At 29.6% G+C, this 22,150-nt stretch overlaps 2 protein-coding genes across 2 annotated transcripts; both read right to left on the reverse strand.

The window, feature by feature from the left end:
* Window positions 1–962: 962 nt before the first annotated feature.
* On the reverse strand, window positions 963–7,555 carry LOC105678542 (alpha-tocopherol transfer protein-like). The gene is made up of 7 exons (XM_012377996.2): window positions 6,714–7,555; window positions 6,285–6,538; window positions 3,408–3,508; window positions 2,098–2,343; window positions 1,715–1,909; window positions 1,426–1,600; window positions 963–1,296 (listed from the first exon to the last, which is right to left on the reverse strand). Exons 1-7 carry the CDS (start codon window positions 6,740–6,742, stop codon window positions 1,256–1,258), a joined length of 1,041 nt encoding a protein of 346 aa, XP_012233419.1. The 5' UTR covers window positions 6,743–7,555; the 3' UTR covers window positions 963–1,255.
* A 3,780-nt stretch (window positions 7,556–11,335) lies between these two features.
* On the reverse strand, window positions 11,336–18,398 carry LOC105678543 (clavesin-1). Its single transcript, XM_012377998.2, has 5 exons — window positions 18,120–18,398; window positions 14,585–14,925; window positions 13,795–13,923; window positions 12,904–13,138; window positions 11,336–12,520 (listed from the first exon to the last, which is right to left on the reverse strand). Exons 1-5 carry the CDS (start codon window positions 18,241–18,243, stop codon window positions 12,489–12,491), a joined length of 861 nt encoding a protein of 286 aa, XP_012233421.1. The 5' UTR covers window positions 18,244–18,398; the 3' UTR covers window positions 11,336–12,488.
* Window positions 18,399–22,150: the final 3,752 nt, after the last annotated feature.

The following is a 22,150-nucleotide window of genomic DNA, read 5'->3' on the forward strand; positions in this document are numbered from 1 at the left end:
GGAATTTTCAGACACGTGTGATTTAAGCTTTATGCAGTTACCGTTTCTAAAATTTGCTAAACGAGAATAAAAATTTCAGAAACAGTAATTGCATAAAGCTTCAATCACACGTGTCCTAAAATTCTGTTACAATTTAGTAATTTTCAATAACTGTAACTGAAAATTGAAATAATTATAAAAATTTTTATTGGTTTATTAATTTTAATATATATGCAGTTTGTAATTGTATATCTTGGCACATAAATAGAAAGATAATATAAGCTAAAGTATGTTATATGCAAACAACTAATTAATTATTAATGCGCACACGCGTGCGTGCACACACACACACACACACACACACACACACGCTCGCGCCTCTCATAATTGCAGTTGGATGAGGAAAAGCTTTCTCTTTTATTTCTTCCTCAGAAGCGTGTACCTGCAAATAAAAATAGCATTTTTCTTAATTAACAAGAGTTTTGTCAAATTAAACTATTTATTTTAATCAAATTAATTTTGTAAATCTGATGGCAGATTTGGAATCAGCGACTCCTAAAACTGTAAAGCGCTGTTTCTCGCACGCGGACTCACAGCACGTGCGAGCATTTTGTTACTTGGGTTGCTTTAGTAATTTTAAAAAATTTAGTAAATTTGCTTTAAATGTTACTAAATTTCGTTTTCAGTACCTTAATTTTGTATAATTAAGTTACTTCAGTACCTTAAATCTGACAAAATTTTCCGAACATTTCTAACAACGTACTCGTACCTTTAGAACACAAAGATGTAAATAAGAACCATTTTGTATGCTTTTTAGATTCTACTTGTTCTCTATAGAACTAAAAAAATTATTATTAAATAGAATTAAATAGTGTAATATTTTAAAAATAAAAAAAGAACATAAAATATGTTGCAAGGGCCAAAATAGGTCCATTAGGTTCTAATTAAGACCTTTGTATTATTCAGAGAATTAGAGACAGAAAGTAAATATATTTCTTAATATATTTTTTTGACTATTCCTTATAATATATTGATATATATTGTTGACTTTAAGTTTTCAATACACCATTCTTTATGTATGTATGATTTGACAGAATAATTCGCATCTCTCGGATGCACCCAACAATCGTGACAGCCGCGAAATGCATTCGCTTTTCTGAAAAAACCAAATACCAACAATTTAATTTTTTATTGTAGCTTCATGCGTGATTACTCGTGACAACCATAATGATGATCACGTTAACAACGACAACATAACGGTTGAACAAGCAGTCGGTCATTTTTTAATGTCCGTTTTGTATCCATGTTGTTCAAGAACTAAAACAAGATACAATTTTGTCAATATTGATGCAAAATATATTAAATTTAAATCATAATATAATTTAATTTAGTGAATATTATCGAATATTATCATTATAAATCGTCAAATACATAGAGGATGATCACCTTCGAGAACGGGTTCAACTGGAAAACAATTCTGCCACAGTTTTACGATCCATCCTTCATCCTCAGGCATATTAAGTTCGCCTCCGTGTTTTTTAAGCAATGCATTTTTACCTATGATATCTATTAAAGTTTCCCAGTTTGTCCCGTGAAAAATAACTCGTTTGCGAAACTTCTCCTGCAACATTATATTGTAAAAATTTTATTTTAAAAGACTAAATTTATAAGAAATTTTTATTATTATACAATTTGGTAATGATGAATTTCGATTTGGTTTCTCGTTGAATCTTACCTCTAAAATTGGTTTGAAAATTGCGAATGCCACATTGAAAATGAACGACTGATTTACAATGTGTACTGATTTTAAACGAAGGGGCAAACATTTTTGTACAAATTCCACCACCATTTTGGCAAAGCTCGGGGTGAGGTACGTTATTTGCCTGAGTGACAAACCTTCGACGTCTATGATGACACGTGCACCTGCGATCTGAGAAACAAAAGACTTTGTTAAACATAGAGCTTCGCGCATTTTATCGCAGACCACTTTCATCAACCACCATAAATTTTTTGATCAATTTCGGGTTAATACAAAATATTCATCTCGTATTCTCTTTAACTACCAATTTATTTACAATTTACTTGAATTTCAAAAATCAATTTGTCCAAATTGCAAACCTGAGTTTTGGTTTCCAACATAGCTATGGTCAGAAGGAATAATACGCCTTTCCAGCAATCATCCAAAGGATGTTCCTTTGGTTTCCATAGTCTCCCTCCTTCAATAATCATAATCCTGCTCCCGTCTTTAGCACGAATTGGCATCGGATATAATATACCGGAGCAAAGTCCTATTTTTTGTTTGCTGGGCAAGAAATCGACAAATATGCGCGAATATGTCTGACGGTATCGATAATATCGATTCATCTGTTGAACAACAAAATTATCTCAACCATTTATTATTGTTGTCAGATTTATTATCAAACACTTTGACTGCTATGTCATCCGTATTTGGATGCGCAAGGACCCAACTTGAAGAGTGGAATTTCGCTATTTTTTATTTTATAAGACTCATGCTTGTTAGCTTGGCAATCAAAGTATCAATACAAAAAGCTTCAAAACAATCGGATATTTTGCTCATCATCTTTAGTCTATTTAAGAACAAGTTGTTTTAACAAAATGTGGAAGAGCATTACTTATTAACGTATTTTGTCAATTTGTAATATTAAATATTATTGTAACTAAGATTTAAATTAATTTTTAAATTAAATTATTATCAATGCTTTCTCGAAATTGACTGAAATTGATTCTTTCTTTAGCTTACTGTCTGAAATTTAATTCATCAAAACTCTCATATATATTTGATTATTAATTATATAAAAATTTTAGTTGTTTTGATAAAAAAGTTCTCGCAAAAAAATTATTCTTGAACCAAGAAGATTTATATAAAATATTTGCTGGGGACTCATTGTAAGATAAAACTGTCAAATTAATGTAATAAAATGTAATAAAACATATAAAATTAATCGTACATTAATTTATATATACAGGGTTTCCCGTAATTTGCAAATCAAGATATTATAACACGAAAAATTTTAAAAACGAAATAAAAAGCTTTTTACGATTTTTTAATCTAAGCAATAGTTTTTGAAATATAAAGATTTAAAATTGGTCAATTATACAATAGTATAGTTAAGTGGTCGTTTATCCGTGAGTTTGAAAACTCAGAGAACAAGCAACTGTTTAACTATATAGTCTGATTGGCCAGAGTTTTAAATCCTTATCTTTCAAAAACTATTTCTTGGATTGAAAAATTATAAAAAACTTTTTTATTTTGTTTTTTGTGGAATTTAATATTATAATATCTTAATTGTGCAAGTTTCGGAACATTCTGTATATGTATATATATATATATTAGTATATTTTAATAGTATTTAAAACAAAATTAATTATTAGTATTAATTATATTTCTAAGAGATGTTCTGACTTACAAGAGCAAAAGCGCTTTCCGCATACCATTTACACGGCCGCAAGAATATTTCGTATATATGTTCATCATATGGTTTATTATATTCTAATAAATCAGGTGTTTCTAATAAAACAAGAAAAAATAGAATTAATTTTAACGTGTCACTGCCATTAAACATGTTATTGCCATTAAACATTCCAAAAATATACGATCTTAATAATAATATTAGATGTAATAATAGAATTTATTACATCAACTTGTGGCACTTATTATTATACATAAAGAAGCAATAAAGAAATCACCAGAACAATACGGAGACTATATATATAAGGTGACATTGGAAAGGTGTTTAAAGTAACTTGTTATTACTTTGCAACGAATAAACAAAATAAAATTAATTAAATGTTATTTTGTAAAAGAAACCCGTCAATTTTATTCCATATAATATGAAAAAAGTATACAATAATTAAAATAAACAACATAAAAAATGCTACAAATTTGTTTGGGCGCTTGGTAATAAATATTTTCAAAATATTGTCCATTAATAAACAATAATAAGCTGAAACAGAGTATTCAAAAATGCAATCAGGTATTTTCCCATTTATGTTCAAACATATATTTAACAGTTTTCAAAAACTTTTGAGTTTCTGTGTTAATTCCAATACGTAACACTGCGAAAATATTTATCACTAAACGCCTAGACAGATTGTAGTATTTTTTAAAAATATTTATTCTAATTATATAATTATTATATATATACTTTTTTTGTACTATGTGTAATAAAATTGACAAGTTTCTTCTACAAAATGATGTTTAGTTCACATTATTCTGCCTATTTGCTGCAAAGTTGCAATTTATTTAAGACATCTTTCTAATAGTCATTTTATATATAGTGGTTATAAAATATATGTGTTGGTGAATATAAAACTAGACTAAAAAAAAAATGTTGAAAAATTTAATTTATTACTTATTTTTTACTGGTACATATAAAATAATTTTGCTTTTTTATAATTGCAAGACAAAACAATTTACAAACAATGTTGATTATCACGTAATCGCAAAAAATTTTTTTCAATCTCTTAAATACATTTCGAAAGGTCAAAGATCCACGGAAATGATGACAATCCGGAATAGACTAGTACTTACGCAATGCAATTTATGCAATACAATCATGTTATTAATCACAAATTATCAAGTAATAATGTTAACAATAATAATATAAAAATTAATGACACACTAAGAAATATTATCTTAATAAAACGTTTCTGATTGAGCATATTCTAGTTAAATAAAACAGAATTCCTGGTTATTGTAACAAGATTTAACATTTTATAATTACACCGTTTGGTTAATTTTACTATAAGGATTTGATTAAGTGTTTTCTTGTTAGATCTACAAAACATTTGTTATATTGACATAAATCGCTACTCGCGGCGCAGTAGCAGTAGTGCAGTCGGAGCAGTCTCAACCGTCTCAACTGAGCTGGCTAAAAGTTTACGTCGCGTCGTGGAATTCATTACGGAATATTGGTTGCATCCAAAAAGTTTTATAATCACATGATGTTTGTTTTTTTTTTATGAAATATATGTATACCAGTGATGCAATGTTTCCTACCGGGCTTCCGGCTCCCGAGTTAAAAAAAATCACACTTATCCGAACTCATTTTTTAACTACAAAGTTGTGTTAACCTAACAAAATGATACAGAAAAGTTAACAAGAAATTCTGGTAGATTTAAACAAGATGAAATTAATCAGAATCCTTTGGTAATTTCAACAAAAAATTTGTTTTGTCCATTTTCGAACAAACAGACTGGTAGAATCAACCTGGTAGAATTTCTTATAATACAACAAAACTGTTTTTCCAGTGTACATATTATTTTTATTAAAATTAAAGAGAAAATTTTATCCGCAATTAATATTACAATTGCTAATTATCAGTCATTCAGTTATTAGTCATTATTTCGTATAAAAATTTGTTTCTTTAACAATAATTCTTGTTTAAATTCTTGCTGATCGCTTTTGTCTCGGCGGAAACGTGATTTTATTGGAGATTATCACATATGCAAGTAACTTTCATTTTTACTCGATTCGCACGATTATGATTGAATTTATATAGAGTTTGTGTTGCTTGAATACTTTTGTTCTCATTAAGTTCACTATTGTATTATGCATGATAAATAATAAATTTTATTTGCCCAATTTTATCCTTATTTTAAAAAACACTAATTAACTGACATTCAATTTGTTGTTCATCGCTATTTTAACGTATTACGCAATTTTCTACAATAAAGTGGAATTAATCTATTTAGCTGAAAAAACATATTGTAGTACATTTTGCTTCATTAAGAATTATGTAAAGGAGAAAGTCTTTTACTTGTCGCGACCTTACAAACTCATATTTTTTTTATGAATTATTTATTTTTATTTTCTTTACTATTTGGAATCATAAATAACTTTATTTTTATTACACTGGCATTGTACGTTGTCTTAAATTCAACAGAAGTAATTTCTAGAAAACTTCTTGGAGAATTTTTTTTTTCAAGAAACAAAGAAAATTTTCAAGATTTACGAAGATGAGCAAGAAAAATATAATGAAGAAGTAGTATCAAAACTCTTTTTTAAAAAAACAAACTATTTTTTGCTTTTTTCTTTGTCGATCTACAATATAGAAACCGATTGGAAAACAAAAACACAATAATGCGAAGAAAGAAAGTAATATCAAGAACATCAAGCAGACGAGTTCTTGGCAGTTTATCGTAGCGAGGAACTGGTTCAGTGCATTTATACAACTGCATTGACTGCGTTTCTCGTTTACGCCTCGCTCTTTTAGAGACAAATCAGTTTTGCCGAGATAAAAGTGAGAACTATTGTTTTTTTGATATGATTGATTTTTCGCTACCTGCAATCAACTTTGCCAATTCCTTGTGGCCCTTGGCGACGATTTCGGGCGTCTCTCGCAATTCTTCTTGTGCCTTCTGAAGGAAAAACTCTTCGAGATCATCATCAAGCTCAAACTTTAGTTCATGTTCTCCAAACATTATTGGCTCTATTTTATTTGCCTCTCGATTATCAAGAACCCATTTAATATAATCCCTTATAGAACCGTCGATCTTTATAGTTGCATATGACATTATATTCAATCGCAATAAACACCTATTAAATAAAATTGCAGGTTATCAGAAGAAATAACAAAATTGCGAAAAATGATATTTCGTTTCGAATATACACACGCTTCGCACGTGATGTAAATTTTGCAAACTGTACTTCTACATAGAAACGAAATAATTCACAAATTTCGAAAGCAAATCGAAATCAGAATTAAACTTACCTATATTTTGCGTATTCTGTGCTCTGCATTATTCAATAGTGTACATGTCGATCAAAATTTCAAAATTACGGAAGTTTAATTACTTGTACGTTCGCATAAGATGCGCACGAGTCTAACATGAATTAGAATTTCTCAAGTGAGAGTTAGGATACAGTCCGCTATTAATAGAAACTGTGGCGCTTGATTCAAATTATTTGTTTCAACTTATTAAAATTACACAACTATTTTTTCCAAAAAAATTAATTTTTTAATAAAGAAATTAAAATAATTATGCAATAAAATATACAGGGTGTCACACATCAACCACACCACACGGCAAAAGCACATTTCTGATTATTTTGGGAAGCATTTAAAGTTAACCATTTAGGTTTTTTCGAATTTACGCGTTCACGGCACAGTATGCAGGACAATAATGAGAATACTCTCAGATACTGCCGATTTGTTTTTTTTTTTTACATAATTCTATCTTAATATTTAATAACTTTATTAGCGTATACGTACCTCATTTAAGTACTACTATTTTAAAGCTACTTTTTCTGGTTGCTTCTCTATCGTATATGGCGCACTAACCAAAATCATCATCTCGGTGTCCTAACTCTTACTTGAAGAACTCTAACATGAACAAAGTGTAATGCACCGTTGAACATGTACTGGAATTGTGTGCTGCGAGAATCTCGCAGAGAGATAACGGTCTAAGGAATTTTATGACAGAGGTCCCCAAATCCTGTTCTTTCTCTTTTTATATTTAGAAAACTAGCACTATTTTGCCTTTTTGTCAACTCAGGGAATAAATATTTTTATTTATTATAAAAAAAAAAATAAAATAAGAATTTAGATTTCTTTATTAAATATAGAAAACGTTTCGAATTAACAGAATCAGTATAATCACTTTGTTCAATCCACTTTTTGAAAAACTTTAAAAAATTAATAAGCATTTAATAATAAAAATGCTATTACTTTTATAGCAATAATATTTTAATAAAATCACTACATTTAAAATTTTTTTTATAATATTACATATTAAAATGCCAATAATAAATTACAAATTATGAGCACTTTATTTTAAATCACATCCTCCTACTTTCGTGAGTCAAATTTGTATATAAGATAATATTCGCTTATCACACTACACAGCTATTACAAAGTGGAATTATCTCATTTATTTATTTTAAGAATTTGAATTGTATTTAATAATATCAATTTTTTTTGTCTTGTAAAACTTATTTGCAAAAAATTTAAGATAATCTTACGATTTTCTCATCTTATATTTATGATTTGCTTATCTTAACAAAAAAAATTCATTAATTAAATAAATTTCCGAAAAGACTGTTTTCAAGTTTGTTGTATTGAATATGTAATTTCAAATGTTAAAAGTTAATATTGACGAGAGTATAGTAACTATAACATTTTACACTATGAGTGCCTAAAGACGCCGATAATATATAATAAGCGTTTTTATCAAGCGCCTAAAGATAACAATAAAAAGATTAATAATTCAAGTCTAAAAACATTTAATTTGACAAACTTTAATTACTCAGTGAGAAATACAGGTCGAAAAAACGTCTATTAGATGTTTATAGACGTCTATGCGCGTCTAAAATACGATTTTTCGACCTGTCATGTCTTAGTAGGTAAGACACTTCTAGCATAAAAAATTAAAAGATTTAATATAAAAAGTAATAATTAAATTTTCATAATAGTACAGCATCAAATGTATTACACAATATACCGGAAGGTAAATCCTATAAAATTTAAATGAAAAACATTATATAATTATAACATTATATAATTATAACATTATATAATTATAACATTAGATAATATATAACATTATATAATTATAACATTATATAATTTCCACTTGTTCGTAGATGCAGAAGTTATTTTGGTCACAAAAGAACAAAAGGCAGAATTATGCTTTTTGCTCGAAAAGAGCAAATGTAATATATAATTCTATTTTTTTCCGAATAGACACATAATAGCTCAGAAAATAGCTCAGAAGCTGGAAAAATTAAAATATGTACCAAAGTATATATTAATAATATGTATTTTACACATGTGTGTATATTCCAATGTTTTAAATGTTTTGTATTATATAAAATTAAATAAATTTTTATCTCAAATTTGATCGCATTATCGATTGTTTAAAGTAAAAAGTTACGTTATTTTATAAAATATGTTTAAATAAATAATTGCATATATATATCTTCCAATTAAAAGAAAACTGAAATACGTAATCAAATTCATTTTCCGTAACAAACAATGCTTACTTACCTAGATAATTATAGTTTCACTTTTTTAACTGCACTTTCTTATACTTTCTAACATCAAACAAACATATCGCTGTCTATTCTTAAAGCGCGAATAAGAGAGAGATAAGAGAGATAATATACATACGTTTATCATTGATGAACAAAGATCAACATGCTAAGAAACTATATGCGTCATACAGTTCACATAATGTATCTAAACATTTATTAAACTTACCTAAATAAATGACAGAGATCTCGACGATCAATGAACCGATCGCACGATTATTGAATTTTTACGTGTCACAAAATCACGTATCTTTTATTATAAAATTTTTTTAAAGCAATTTTCACACTGATAAAAGTAGAATTGCTCGCCGATGATCATAGGTCAAAAACGTCTTTCACTGTTTTTTTTTTTGTTTTCTTTCAGATAAGTTTGCGCACTATGAACAATGCGATAAATTGTAAAATAAAAACAAAAAGTGGGAAATCCTTCTGAATGGATTGACCAGGTCAGTAGTACCGATATGCTCGAACGACCGGTAAGAACTGCATTCAGGTAGCGCGATCAAGACGCTACCTACCGTTTTCCCCACTTTTACATAAGCATGACTTTAAAATAAAGTAAAATTTAGAATTATTTGTGTTAAATATTATTATATAATGTTACATATGACCACGTTGTTTAAGTAGCGTGGAAAAATACAAAGCCACAACCAATATAACTACATAACTACTTAAAGAAATTTTTGTATGTTTATTTTTTTGTAAAATTTTGTTATGATTCAAAATTCAAGAGCTTAGATTTTGATTAAGAAAAAATTTCAATTTTTATTACAATTTTTAAGAAAAAATTACAATTACAATAGCACGGAAATAATTTGTGTTAGTTTAATAGACATACTCTCGCATTTCATGCGATATCATTTGAACCTTATCAAAATTTACTATAATACAATTTATTATAGAATTATTTATCATAACGTCTTATATAGGAATACTTATTATAAAAATATAATGAAATACAGATCTAGACACTATCCAGTGTTTTCCAATTCAAATTAAGCAATTAATTTTAAACCGGATGTTAAAGTCTACCAATGAATATTTTAAACTAATCAGACTGTTATGTCCCACGATCTTACGATCCTACGATCTTCCCTTTGCGCGAATAGACGGCGAAGACCAAATAAATATTATCAAATAATATCGGATATCAGACATTGAGATTATGATAACAAATTTAGAGAGACTGTTAACATTAAAACCTTTGGAATCGAAGAATTTTTCTGATAGAAAATACTGAACGTACACGTACTTGTTTAATTTTTTATTGTTAGATTAAACCCTGATATCGTCAAATCTGTATGAGAAAAAAAAAACAAAATTTGTTCGACATAAAACTTCAAAGAGCAAAAATGCAAAAAGGAAATTTGTCCTATCTACAAATGAAACGAAATACGTTGTTCGGAGGAAGTGCCTTCTTTGTGATAAAGAAAATTTTTTGTAAGAAATGTAACTAATAATTAACGTTGATAATATCAATTTTGTTTTTTCAACTTTTATGTAAATGTAAATCTATACTCTTCAAAAGAGTTAAAGGATTATTTGACTTTTGATTATAAAAAAGGCAACTTTTAAACGGCTGTAACTTTGTAACAAAAAGTCATATCAATTTTCTAAGGAAGGCATTTTAAAGCTCCAAATCTCTATTTTCAAATGCATTTGGCCGAATTTAATTATTTCTTTTTATCTGATTTTAATTTATAAACACAGAACAACTCAACAAAAAGAAAAAGCAGATCCATAATATTATTACGTTAGCGTTTTCTAATGGAAATCTTCTAATTTAGTAATTTTTTGTACGCATCGACGCATTAAATCACTACGAAAAAACAATCGCAACATTTTGACGATTTTTTTCAGTATTTGTGATACTTAAAGTTTAAAGAAAAAGTACCAATCTTATTGTTATATAATTTTTATTATTATTTTCCATAATAATTTTTTAGATTTGAAGGTAAAAGCAAAAAATCGCTAATTTTTACCTGTTTTTTATTTGGTTTAATAATATAGAAAATAACGATTTAAAGAAAACGCAATAAATGCATTTGATAGAGCAAAGTCTTAGTTTTAAAATGCTTTGTTTTAAAACATTGTGCGATTATTGGTTACGGAGACATAAGGGTTTAAAGTAAAAAGGACCATTTTTCCTTTAACTCTCGATATCTCGGCAACAACGATCGTCGATCAAAAATCGCCACTCAATCTAAAAAAGAAATTTCCAACTTTTGTGTAATGAAACCTTTCTTAGATTTTTTTACACGCCGTGCATGCTTGGAAAGTGCAAGCAAAAAATTGTCGGCTCGGTTTCGTTTACGGCCATCTCGATATTGCCTTGAAACTTTAATACAATACTCATTGTCGCAGACCATAAGATACATGTGTATTCCGCTATCTTGCGGAAATTTCTAAAAAAAAAAGCGATTTTTTTCAATGCAATACAACACTTATCGACTAAAATTAGGGGGCGCACGCGCGCAGTAAATTATTGAAAATATGTGTGATATAATCACTGCATAATTTGATAATAGAGATACTTCCATTTTTGTATTAATTTAGAACGCATTACAGTTGTAATATTGAATATATTATATATCACAAGCATATACACATTATAATGTTATATTACAAAATATTAAAAAATAGTTTACTTGACAAAGTATGACATACGGAATATGTTTCAAATTCTATGTGTAAGATATCTCCCGCTAATGTATATAATTCAACATTTCAAATTTATAAAATATAAAATGTTTCTTATTAAGTAATATTAAGCTAATTTTCGCAATTTATTAATCACAATAATATTTTTCATATAATTAATAGAATTGTTCAACGTAATTTTGCTTAAAGAATTTGCACATTTATATTGTAAAATGTATACACATTGTATACACAAATACGTATTACACATTTTATCAACTATTATATAAAATAAAAAATTAATTTTCTAAAATTCAAAATTCTTTATGTGTATAAAAGCATTGATCATTATATTCAGATATTATATTTTAAGAGAGAATAATTACCTATTACACTGTAGTTTATTAATCCTTGCGATTCTTTTTACAATTAATATAATTGTCGTACTATATAAATACGCGATACAATTTTGTTCAAAAAAGATTGGGCATGTGTAAAATATATACGTGTAGAAAAATAGATTCGATCCAAAAGAGATGAAATTACAGTGTGAGACGGTTCATCTCAATAATTTATTAGCAACGCTAATTAATTAATACTTTGTATGAAAAAATCGCGATAAATGAAACAAATCTGTTTTTTGTAATTTTACATTTTTTGGATGTTTAACAAAAATGTCCTTTATTAGATATTGATTTTTTATGGTTTATTTAATTCATATATTTATTTATATTTTTTTTCTAAAGTCTATTGCATTATAAAAAATATTTAATAACGTTACTCTACCAGGACGACTATTCGGTGAACATTTGGTTTATTAATTCTTGCGGCGTCCGTACGAGTTCCACTCTATTAAGGAAAGAAATAAAAGATGAATTAGTGATAATTAGTGTAAAACAATTCACATTTAAAAACAAATGTAATAATATGCATGACAAAATGCATATTAAAATTAAAATATCTGTATAAAATTTCAAACATTGACTCTTCATATGTGTATAAATTTATTTTACACTTCTGAGAAGAGTGTTCAATCGCTGTAATCTCGTGCAAATATCAAATTATCTAGCATGTTCAACAATAGCAGAAAACTGTTTATCAGAATGTTATTCTTATTATCTCTAAAAATACTAATTCCTTTCTTCCATCACGATCTATCTCGAATGAAGTGAGGGATACCAAAATATCATTGATAATTTGAATCGAGATATCTTCTTACAATTTTATCTCACCTTTGATTTTCTCCTCGTTAGAGATTAATGTTGGATACCAATCGACACTGCCATAATCTATTTCTGGCAGCTGACCGTCGTAATTTTTCGGCAAATGACTTGGCGGAATGTGAGAGTGAAGGGAAGACATCTTGGTACCGTGGAAAAACATACGCTTCTTCAACTTTTCCTTGACGAATGGCTTGAACATTTGCCAGACCATATTAAACAAAAATGGTTGTTTTACGACATGTACCTATAAAAAAACATTAGACAAATAAAATCTAATATTTAAGCAATGGCATAGTTAATTAATTGGAAACAATAATGTGCTTCATAAAAATAATTTTATAAAAGAATTTTATTTAATATTCAATTAAATATTAATATTAATGTAATTAGTATTTTACCAGGCGCCGCGGAACTGGGGGGGGCAGAGGGGGCGACCGCCCACCCAGAGATAATTCGGGGTGGGGGGGGGGGCTACATCCGCCTAAAATTTTTCTGTTTTCTTCAAGTATTTCATGATCAAAAATATTGAGCATCAAATATTTACGTCAAAGGTGGAAAAATGAGTTATTTTTCTTTTCTTTTCATTTTTCCTTTCTTTTTGTTTTTCCTTTTTTTTTTTGACTATTTACTCGTTCAATTAAAGTACACTATATAACGAAGAAAATTGAGCGTATTAAGTTAATTAGAGCAAAAAATCTGTGCATACTTTTCGCACATTTATACTACTCACTGAGTGCCTATTTTATGGTGTTTGAATGGAGTTACATATATATATATATTATGAATGTATTATGTATCCTCTTTATAAATTTTGCCCCCTCAGATGAAAAATACTTCCGCGGCGCCTGTATTTCACAATTTGATACGAACTTGATACAAATTGAATACACAAATACAAACCTCCTTCAAGCGCAGTGGCATTGCATCTTGTATGAAACTCAGGAGGCGCATGCTAAAAGCAGGTGTTAGCCCCATAACTTGTTTCATTGAAAGTCCATCAAAGTCCATTATGACGACGGAACCGAATATCTGAGAGAAAGAATAAATTGAACACTTGTAAATGGATTAATACAAAAAATGATTATAATTAGCAAAATATTATTAATGTTATTAAAAGAAGTAATAAATTGCTTAATAAAATATAGCTGAGAAAAGCTAATTAACAATTTCAACGGTGCGTCTGATTCCAACGGAAAAATAAATGTTAACGTCATAAATTTTCTCTGCTTATTATTGGATTATGCGCTTATCGGATGAGCAAAGTGCAATTACGTATTTATATCTGCCGCCGAAATTAAAACCAGTGAAAATTTTTATAGGATATTTTTATAAGAAATAATCATAATAATGTCATCACTCTGTGAACTTGTTTTTATGATTTGCAACCTTTCTTCGCAGGCTCGAGTTAAATAAATTTTGCTGATTGCGATGTATCGCGCATGAAATTCAATAATTATGCAACATTGCTATTACTGCTCACTATACATAACAATATTTACGATTTAAATATTTACATAGGCAAAGATTTATCAATGGAAAAGTTTAAAAGAAATATTCGCTTCAAGCTAAATTGCACTTTTTCTTACCTAACCTAACGTTTGATAGATTTATATCTCTGGATATAAGCCAGAATAAATGTATTAATTTTTTGCTATGTAAAGACTATGTAAATGTGATATTCAATTAATACCTGCGTTTCCGGTTCCTGTATGGCCATTTCATGAATAAGATAAAGCATTCGGAAAATCTGGTCGCTCGTGACTTTTGATGGATCCCACTTTTTGCCGCAGTTCATGAACAGCACTCTACGGTTTTTATGATCTCTCGTTTTCAATACATTAACGATATTGTGCTGCGTGAGAGCCTCTTTCTCATCGCTCGGCATCAAATCCTGCAGCAGGATCGAGTTCTTTTCCTTAAAGTCCGCAATGCGCTTCATAAGCTCCAGCGCGCTCTCCGGATAAAATTTGCATGGTCGCAAAAAAATGAGAAGAAAATTATCATCGGTGCAAAAGTAAAGCGTTTTGTCCTCTGAAACAGAAGATTTGGAAAGTTAATAATTTTGACGATATCGATGATACACAAATAATCACAAAAACGCGAGCGATAGGAAACATTATTTGTTCTTGCTTTGTGCAATCAATTAACTTCTTATTCATTCCGGTTGATTTAAAAGTTAAGAGTTGTTCATGATTTTTTATTTTGTAATTTATATGCTTCTTGCAAAAAATGGAAGATTGTACAGTTTCAATATATGCGATAAGAGCATCCTAAAATTTGAAATATAGGACAAGCTCCCGAAAAATCATGATTCCGAAATTTATATAACATTTAGTAATATTATCCTAATATTTTAAATTTCGGGATTATAATTTTTTTGGAATGTTGCTCTACATTTCAAACTTTAAAACTAAAAACTTTTCGAAGTATTATTCATAGTATTTATATTTCAGAGCATTGCGTGTTTGCTTTCAAACATTGCGTGTCTATCGATTGTACAAACATCTTTTTGCACGAACAGATACATAGAAAATCGACTTATAGTATTCAATATACATTATGATTTCTTCGATATCTAACTACAAATCATTATTCGTCATTTTAATGAGATCTTAACAAGCGCGCGTAAACGTTATGAATAGCCGTACGTGAGTACACTTATTTTCTCAACAATAATAATGATTCATTGAGCCAGCTGATATTCTTCATATCCGACAGAATCATCGGACTTTGTATCGTCTTGTCACGTTATCGAAATGTGCTACTCGACCAAGGTACACAGTTAATTGTGCTATCGTAATCAACGAAGTTAGTAATGTGCAGATTTCCATTCGATGAAAATTAATGACGAGAGGAATAACAATAAGTAAACGATTCTGCTTCACGCGACTATTAATCTCTCTAAAGGCATGAAATACGCTTATTTGCGTAGTTCTTGTCAACAGACAAATCCACGCATATCCTTTGTCCATTTCGACAGTGCAAAAAAAAGTCGGATTTGCTTCGGAGCGACTTTGCGTGCGAGGTCACGATTACGTTCTCAAAAAAATCACCACGCTCCTTATTAAGGAAATGGCGAGGATCGCTATTCATTCTGTTACGAGCGGAATGGATATGCGGGTCGTTTATGTAAAGCGACACGGAATGCGTAATGCCGACAACGGAAATGAATGACGGACGAGTTTGCTGCCAAAAACAGATTTGCAAAACAATGACAAATGCGCGAGCTCTTGATAGAAGCGCAGATCACGCCGCTGTATTTGCGTAGCGAGAGAGAGAGAGAGAGAGAGAGAGAGAAAGGAGACGAGATGTAAAATTATCCAATTGCCGTACAAAATAAGTGCACCTTGGTTCATCGCGTAATTATATTATCGCGTGTAAGCGAATTTATTGCACGATAAGCGATTTATGCGACTTCCATTTGATTATCTGAAATTCTGTTCTTGTAATCTCGAGATATCCCGTTTATTTTTAAAAATAAATCCTGAGTCTTTAGAACTCTTGAGAAAATGCTCCATCGTTCAAAATTCAAAAGACTCTTAACATTGTGCTCAAATGAGATATATTCGATATCATGTGTGCACCTTTTGCTCTTTGTTCAGTGATCAAGATACACTTGGCCTGTCGATTGATCGCGTTATCTACGATTTCTTTATCTACGCACGGCGCGCATGTAAGATGTTTGCGAGAAGTATTTTTTCCAAATCTCCCACTTCGGATTATTTCTTATAGCAACATTTACAATTTACATTAATAGCACTTGTTATATAAAATTTATAATGCATATTAAGCATATACTCTTTGGTAAATATCTTAGTTGCATCGTAATGCAAAACGTGATATGTGTAAAACGATATTAATTTTTTATCTCTCTTTTTATATTTTTTCACTGTACATTTTGTCTCTTTAACGTTAATATATAATTCTAAGCAATTCTAGACTTTAAATCATTTTAAAATTCGAAGAATTGAGATGTATATGTGTGACAATAAAGTACAATAAGTAATTTTATTTAGAAAATAACATCACTTTTAAGGAAGTTCAGTTTTTTTAATTCTAAGAATATAAATTAAATGTGCTGTGCAAGCAGTCGAAGCGAAGAACGATAAAGCATGGAAAAAGCAATTATTATCGGAATGTCACAACGTGACCTCGACATCTTCCAATGCATCTATTCAGCAAATGTACCGTCCAAATGATAATTAATATCAAAGCGTAATTATCATAAAAATTTTTTTATTCTTAAACGGTCTAACATATAAAAGAAAACTTAAATTCAAGTTTAAATTAAAATTAATTTTTATTTTATACAAAACTGTCTAAAAGAACTATAATGGCATCTATTCTGTTGCTAATTTATTTAGAAATTGTTAATCGAATTTTCGACAACTGGCACTACAATAAAAACTAAATAATAGCGTACGGAATAAAAAAAATTAAAATGTAACATGTGTTAATACAAATCTTTCAGATATCACAAAATTCGAAAATGTAAAACATTATATTCTGTAATTTATAGAATAATATATCACTATTTGTTATGCAAAATACAAATCTATTCACAGTTTTTAGAATACATGGAATGGACGCTTTAATTATGTCTCTCTCTCAGTCTAGACATTTTAATTTTTAGTTTTTTTTTAATAATAATATTATACTTTAAATAAATTTCAGAATCCAGAAAATTCGATATAAAAAATTTTTTATTTAGAATAAAGTATATAGTCAATTAAATAATTTATATATTAAATTAATAGCTAACAATTTAATAATTAATAATTAATAATAATTAATTAATAATTAATTAAAAAAGAATTTATTTCATAAGAATATGTATTATCCAATAGAATCCATTTTTCAGGTAAGATAAATTAAAAAATATTACGAAATACAATAATTTAAACAGGAAATACTTTTTACAATATTTAATTCTATAGCAACATATTTTTTCGATATTTACAAAAAATTCCGAAGAAATTTACACATTTAGTTTAAAGTTTCAAAAAGGTACCACATATTTGTAAAATTATAAAAATATTTAATATATAATTACAGTAAATCAAAGTGTTTCAAACTAGAATTGGAAGTGGCTACAGTAAGATACTGTATGCTATTGAAAGATTAAAAAGCAATAAATTGAATGCAAAATGTAAATTCGAAATAAAGACTTTCAAAATGTTATCCTCTTCAGAATTAATAGGCAAAATAACAACAATTTCACTAACCTTCGACTAGCTTCCTTAAGGTCTCGATACCTTTTTTCACATTCTCCTCGGTCTCTCTCAGTTCTTTCACGGCCAGTGCTCTAGCCTCTGGCCCGGGTGGAGCGGTCATCATTTCGAAAGACATCTTCGAACCGTTTGTTGTTCGCCTTTTTGCTAATATGCCCCGGTCTCCTACGAGATCTTCAAACTGACTGAAATGTGTAAACCGACTCGGATACTCAAATTGACTGACGCGTGAATGTTCCTCCCGGCAGGACTACCGAGATTTATCAACGACCCGATAATACTGTACGTCATATAGGGAGAAGACCGCTCTGTACTCTGTCTCAAGCTAATCTTTGACCGCTCAAAGTCCGTTCGGACCGATTTGTGCCTTCCACACTCATATAATCGTAAGCATTCTGTATACACAAGTGCAAACAAAATTTACCTAAAACAATGTTAACACCTTTAAAGATATGTAGTTTTAACAATACACGCTTACAATGTTCAGTAAAACAAGCAGATACTTGACAACAAATACAAAATTAATTTACAATAAATATTACAAAGAAAAGAACAAGCTATAATAATTCCATTGCATTTCATTTTTTTATCAATACTCCCCAATTCTCGCTTGTCGCGCTTATCGCGCTTCCGGTACACACACAACTCTTTTTTCATCTTTATTATTCAAGCTTTTGCATTAATCTAATTGTTATTGCTACACTGCAGCAAATTGTTTCTCACACCGCATGTCTCTATTCATGCATATAAACAACAATTTTTACAATTAATAATTGTTTAGATCAAGACCATGCCACCGAAGCGATAAGCTTTGACGACTTTATTCCAACACGTGTAATAAAATAAACACGACATATCACTCAGTAAACACAATAAACCGTCAGCGTTCCTAAGGTGATGAGCTTGACCGATAAGCGTTCTTACACGACAATGCAAGAATTAATAACTGGTTTAAATTACACCGGTTTGTATTTTAAAAAATTGTAAATACGAATAATAATAAATAGTAACGTGTTACGTCCTAATTTAGGAAAGCCACGAGAGGATCGTAACACTTGTGACTCACTGGTCAGATTTTATGGGTCTGATTTCTGTAACTTGAGATTTCCAGTGACCTGAACGGTTTATTTAGAACTCTGAAAAACGAGTCAACAATTGGAAAGGTCGTTTTCACACCGTTGTTTAGTATTGCCGTTCGGTGGTTCCCTTATTGATGTGAAATAGAGATCTCAATTGCCAGGGACAGAACCAGTGCAAATCTTAAGGGTGAGAATTGCAGACGAGGTCTCTTTCTTAGAAATTAAAGCAAAGGAGTTTAAATAAAACTAAATTACATTTAATTAGTGGTAATTCTTTGGTTTGGTTAATACAAAATTAATACAATTATGATTAAGTTAAGTTGATTATTTTCTCAAATTAAGGAAATTAAATAAACAATAAAAATATTTTTAAATTAAAAATGCATTTTAATTGTTTTTACACCTGAAAAAAAAACACTTGTTAGTACATTCGTAAGGTGCAATACTCGTAAAATAGTGTAGATTATATTATTTTTTTACTTTGAACTATTCAAATAATTCGGATATATAAAATATCTTAATTTTATCTGACAGTGTGCAGTGTACATAAACATGTGCAGTGTACAGAAACATGTGCAGCATAAAAACTGAGAATATCCGTTTTTATCCCATGTCGCTACGTCAATTTTTCGCTGAGTTATAGCGTTTTGAAAATTCGGCACCTGTGCCGTCTATAAATAGACTGAAGATGCACCGCGTGGAATGCGGAGTTGTTATTAATATTGTTATGACCTTGATTCAGTCATGTAGAAAGGGCAATGACCTGAATCACCTGTATAGATTGCGTGGCAGTAGCGGTCGGCCTGTGTCGGAATTTGGTCGGAATCCTTCGGGAGATCACTTGCGCAAGGGTCGATTATCGAGATTGTCAATCTCTCATGGAAAAGTGCAGTGAACAAGTGTCATGTGAAAAGAAAGAGTTTAGCACGTTTGATAAGGCCAGAATTGTCATTTATTTCAAGTAATTAATTTGAAAGATATTATCAATTAATTTGAAAGTAATTAATTTGAAAGATATTATCAATTAATTACAAAAACAAAATTAATTCTTTCGATAATACAATGCGAAATAGATGCTATCAGCTCGGTTTGCCAAATTTATAGGTTAAGACGGCATATACATATGCACTTTGTGATTGCTGGTGTTTTTTCAGATAGCATATGTATACACAATGCTCTACGCGAATATTTTTTTGTTCTATATATCAATCCTTTGTACCGTAAGTATTAATGAGATTGTTGTCAATTGTAATGCAATTGCCATATTTTCTAAAAAGTATTCTGTATTCTATGTATTTTTTTTAAGAGATAATTATTTATTATTGACGTATATACATGTTTGTAAATATCTGTTTTTAAAAATGGATTTGATAATTGTGTGAGTATACTCCCACACGGAACAAAAAGCTCTAATGGATATCCACTAGATGTCCATCATGGAGATTCGAAACCTCTATTAGATGTCTATGTAATCTCCTATAAATGTCTACTAGACATCCACAGTTCCGCATTACGTACCTCCATTCGACATCCATTAAATATATTCATAGATATTATATGGAGCAATCATAGATGTTCCATAGATATTTCATAGAGCTTTGATGAATTGTAGTTTCAATTCGTCATTAATAAAATTATTTGGAAGTAAAGTCACAAATATGATTGCGAGATAGTCTTGTTTATGTAGGTGTTAACAGAATGTCACGACTGTGAGACAGTCGAGAACTGTGAGACAGTCGAGAACATGGTGACACTCTGTTAACACCTACATAAACAAGACTATCTCGCAATCACATTTGTGACTTTACTTCCAAATAATTTTATTAATGACGAATTGAAACCACAATCTTTCTACTAAACAGATTTGTAATATTAGCACTGAAGATGACTGAATGATCAGCTGAAACGTTTGACATCAACGATGCCCTAACAATAGTCGTTACTATGGATACTGATACTTCTATCAAACATTGATAACAGATGTCTAATAGACATTTATGACGGATTTATATCGTCATTTATCATGGAAATAATATGGATTTCTAATAGAAACCTATCCAATATCCATCGTAGAGATAGATGTAGTATGAAGTTATGGAGATTATATGGACGTCTATTGGATATTATGTTCCGTGTGGGATGCATCATCCCAAATAACAATTCTTGCGCGCAAAGTTTGCGCGTCTTATGCAAATAATTTGTGTAGCAATTTGCCTGAATTTTGCTCGTGGGATATGTTTAGTCGTGTATAAGTCGTGTATTGCTCGCAAAGTGCAAGCGTTTTGCAAGTGTGCTAGCATTTTGTTACCGCTATGACAACGCACTGGGATAAAATTTGGTGTGCGCAGTATGAGCCATTTTTGTACGTGAGTTGCTAGATATTTATGGGCATAATGTTTTCTGGGATATAATATTAAGTTAATATCTTAGTATTTATGATCACAATTGATTATTGTAAATTGGTTCACAGGTTTGTCACTTCAATGTCTGACGCTGAAAAGATCATAAGTCTACTAAATCGTTAAGTGCGCAAAGGAGGATCACCTTGTTGCTCAAGAAACTACACACTCAAAACAAGAAATTCTAGTATTTTAAATCATTATATATTTTAAGGATATTATAACAAACTCTAGCTAACAAGGAAAGTGACGCTACTGTCCCGATTTTGATGGCTTTAAATATGTTATAGAATAACTAAAAATAAGAGATACGTAGTTTTTTATACGTGCTCCATCGCATGTTAGGGGTTGAAACAACCTCTACAAATACAAGCTAACGCAATGTATTTGATTATAAGGGAATATCGTTAAAATTTTAAAAGATATTTCGGATAAGGGTTATTTTATTCCTTAAACATGCGATTGAACACGTATAAAAAATACATGTCTTTTATTTTTAGCTACTCTACACATATTTGAAGCCCGTCAAAATCAGAGGCGGACACTT

The sequence above is a fragment of the Linepithema humile genome, chromosome 7 (assembly GCF_040581485.1).
Source record: "Linepithema humile isolate Giens D197 chromosome 7, Lhum_UNIL_v1.0, whole genome shotgun sequence".
NCBI lineage: Eukaryota > Metazoa > Arthropoda > Insecta > Hymenoptera > Formicidae > Linepithema > Linepithema humile.

Bases quoted from the DNA above. Each gene is read 5' to 3' on its own strand.
- LOC105678542 (XM_012377996.2), bottom strand. From the start codon at position 6,742: ATGCAGAGCACAGAATACGCAAAATATAG. The intron at 1,601-1,714 runs GTAAGATTCAAC...ATAATGTTGCAG, and splicing joins TTTTCAAACCAATTTTAGAG to GAGAAGTTTCGCAAACGAGT. The intron at 1,297-1,425 runs GTGATCATCCTC...ATCTTGTTTTAG, and splicing joins AGTTGAACCCGTTCTCGAAG to TTCTTGAACAACATGGATAC.
- LOC105678543 (XM_012377998.2), bottom strand. From the start codon at position 18,243: ATGTCTTTCGAAATGATGACCGCTCCACCCGGGCCAGAGGCTAGAGCA. The intron at 14,926-18,119 runs GTTAGTGAAATT...CTTCTGTTTCAG, and splicing joins CTTAAGGAAGCTAGTCGAAG to AGGACAAAACGCTTTACTTT. The intron at 13,139-13,794 runs GTTTGTATTTGT...GTTTTTTTATAG, and splicing joins TGCCACTGCGCTTGAAGGAG to GTACATGTCGTAAAACAACC.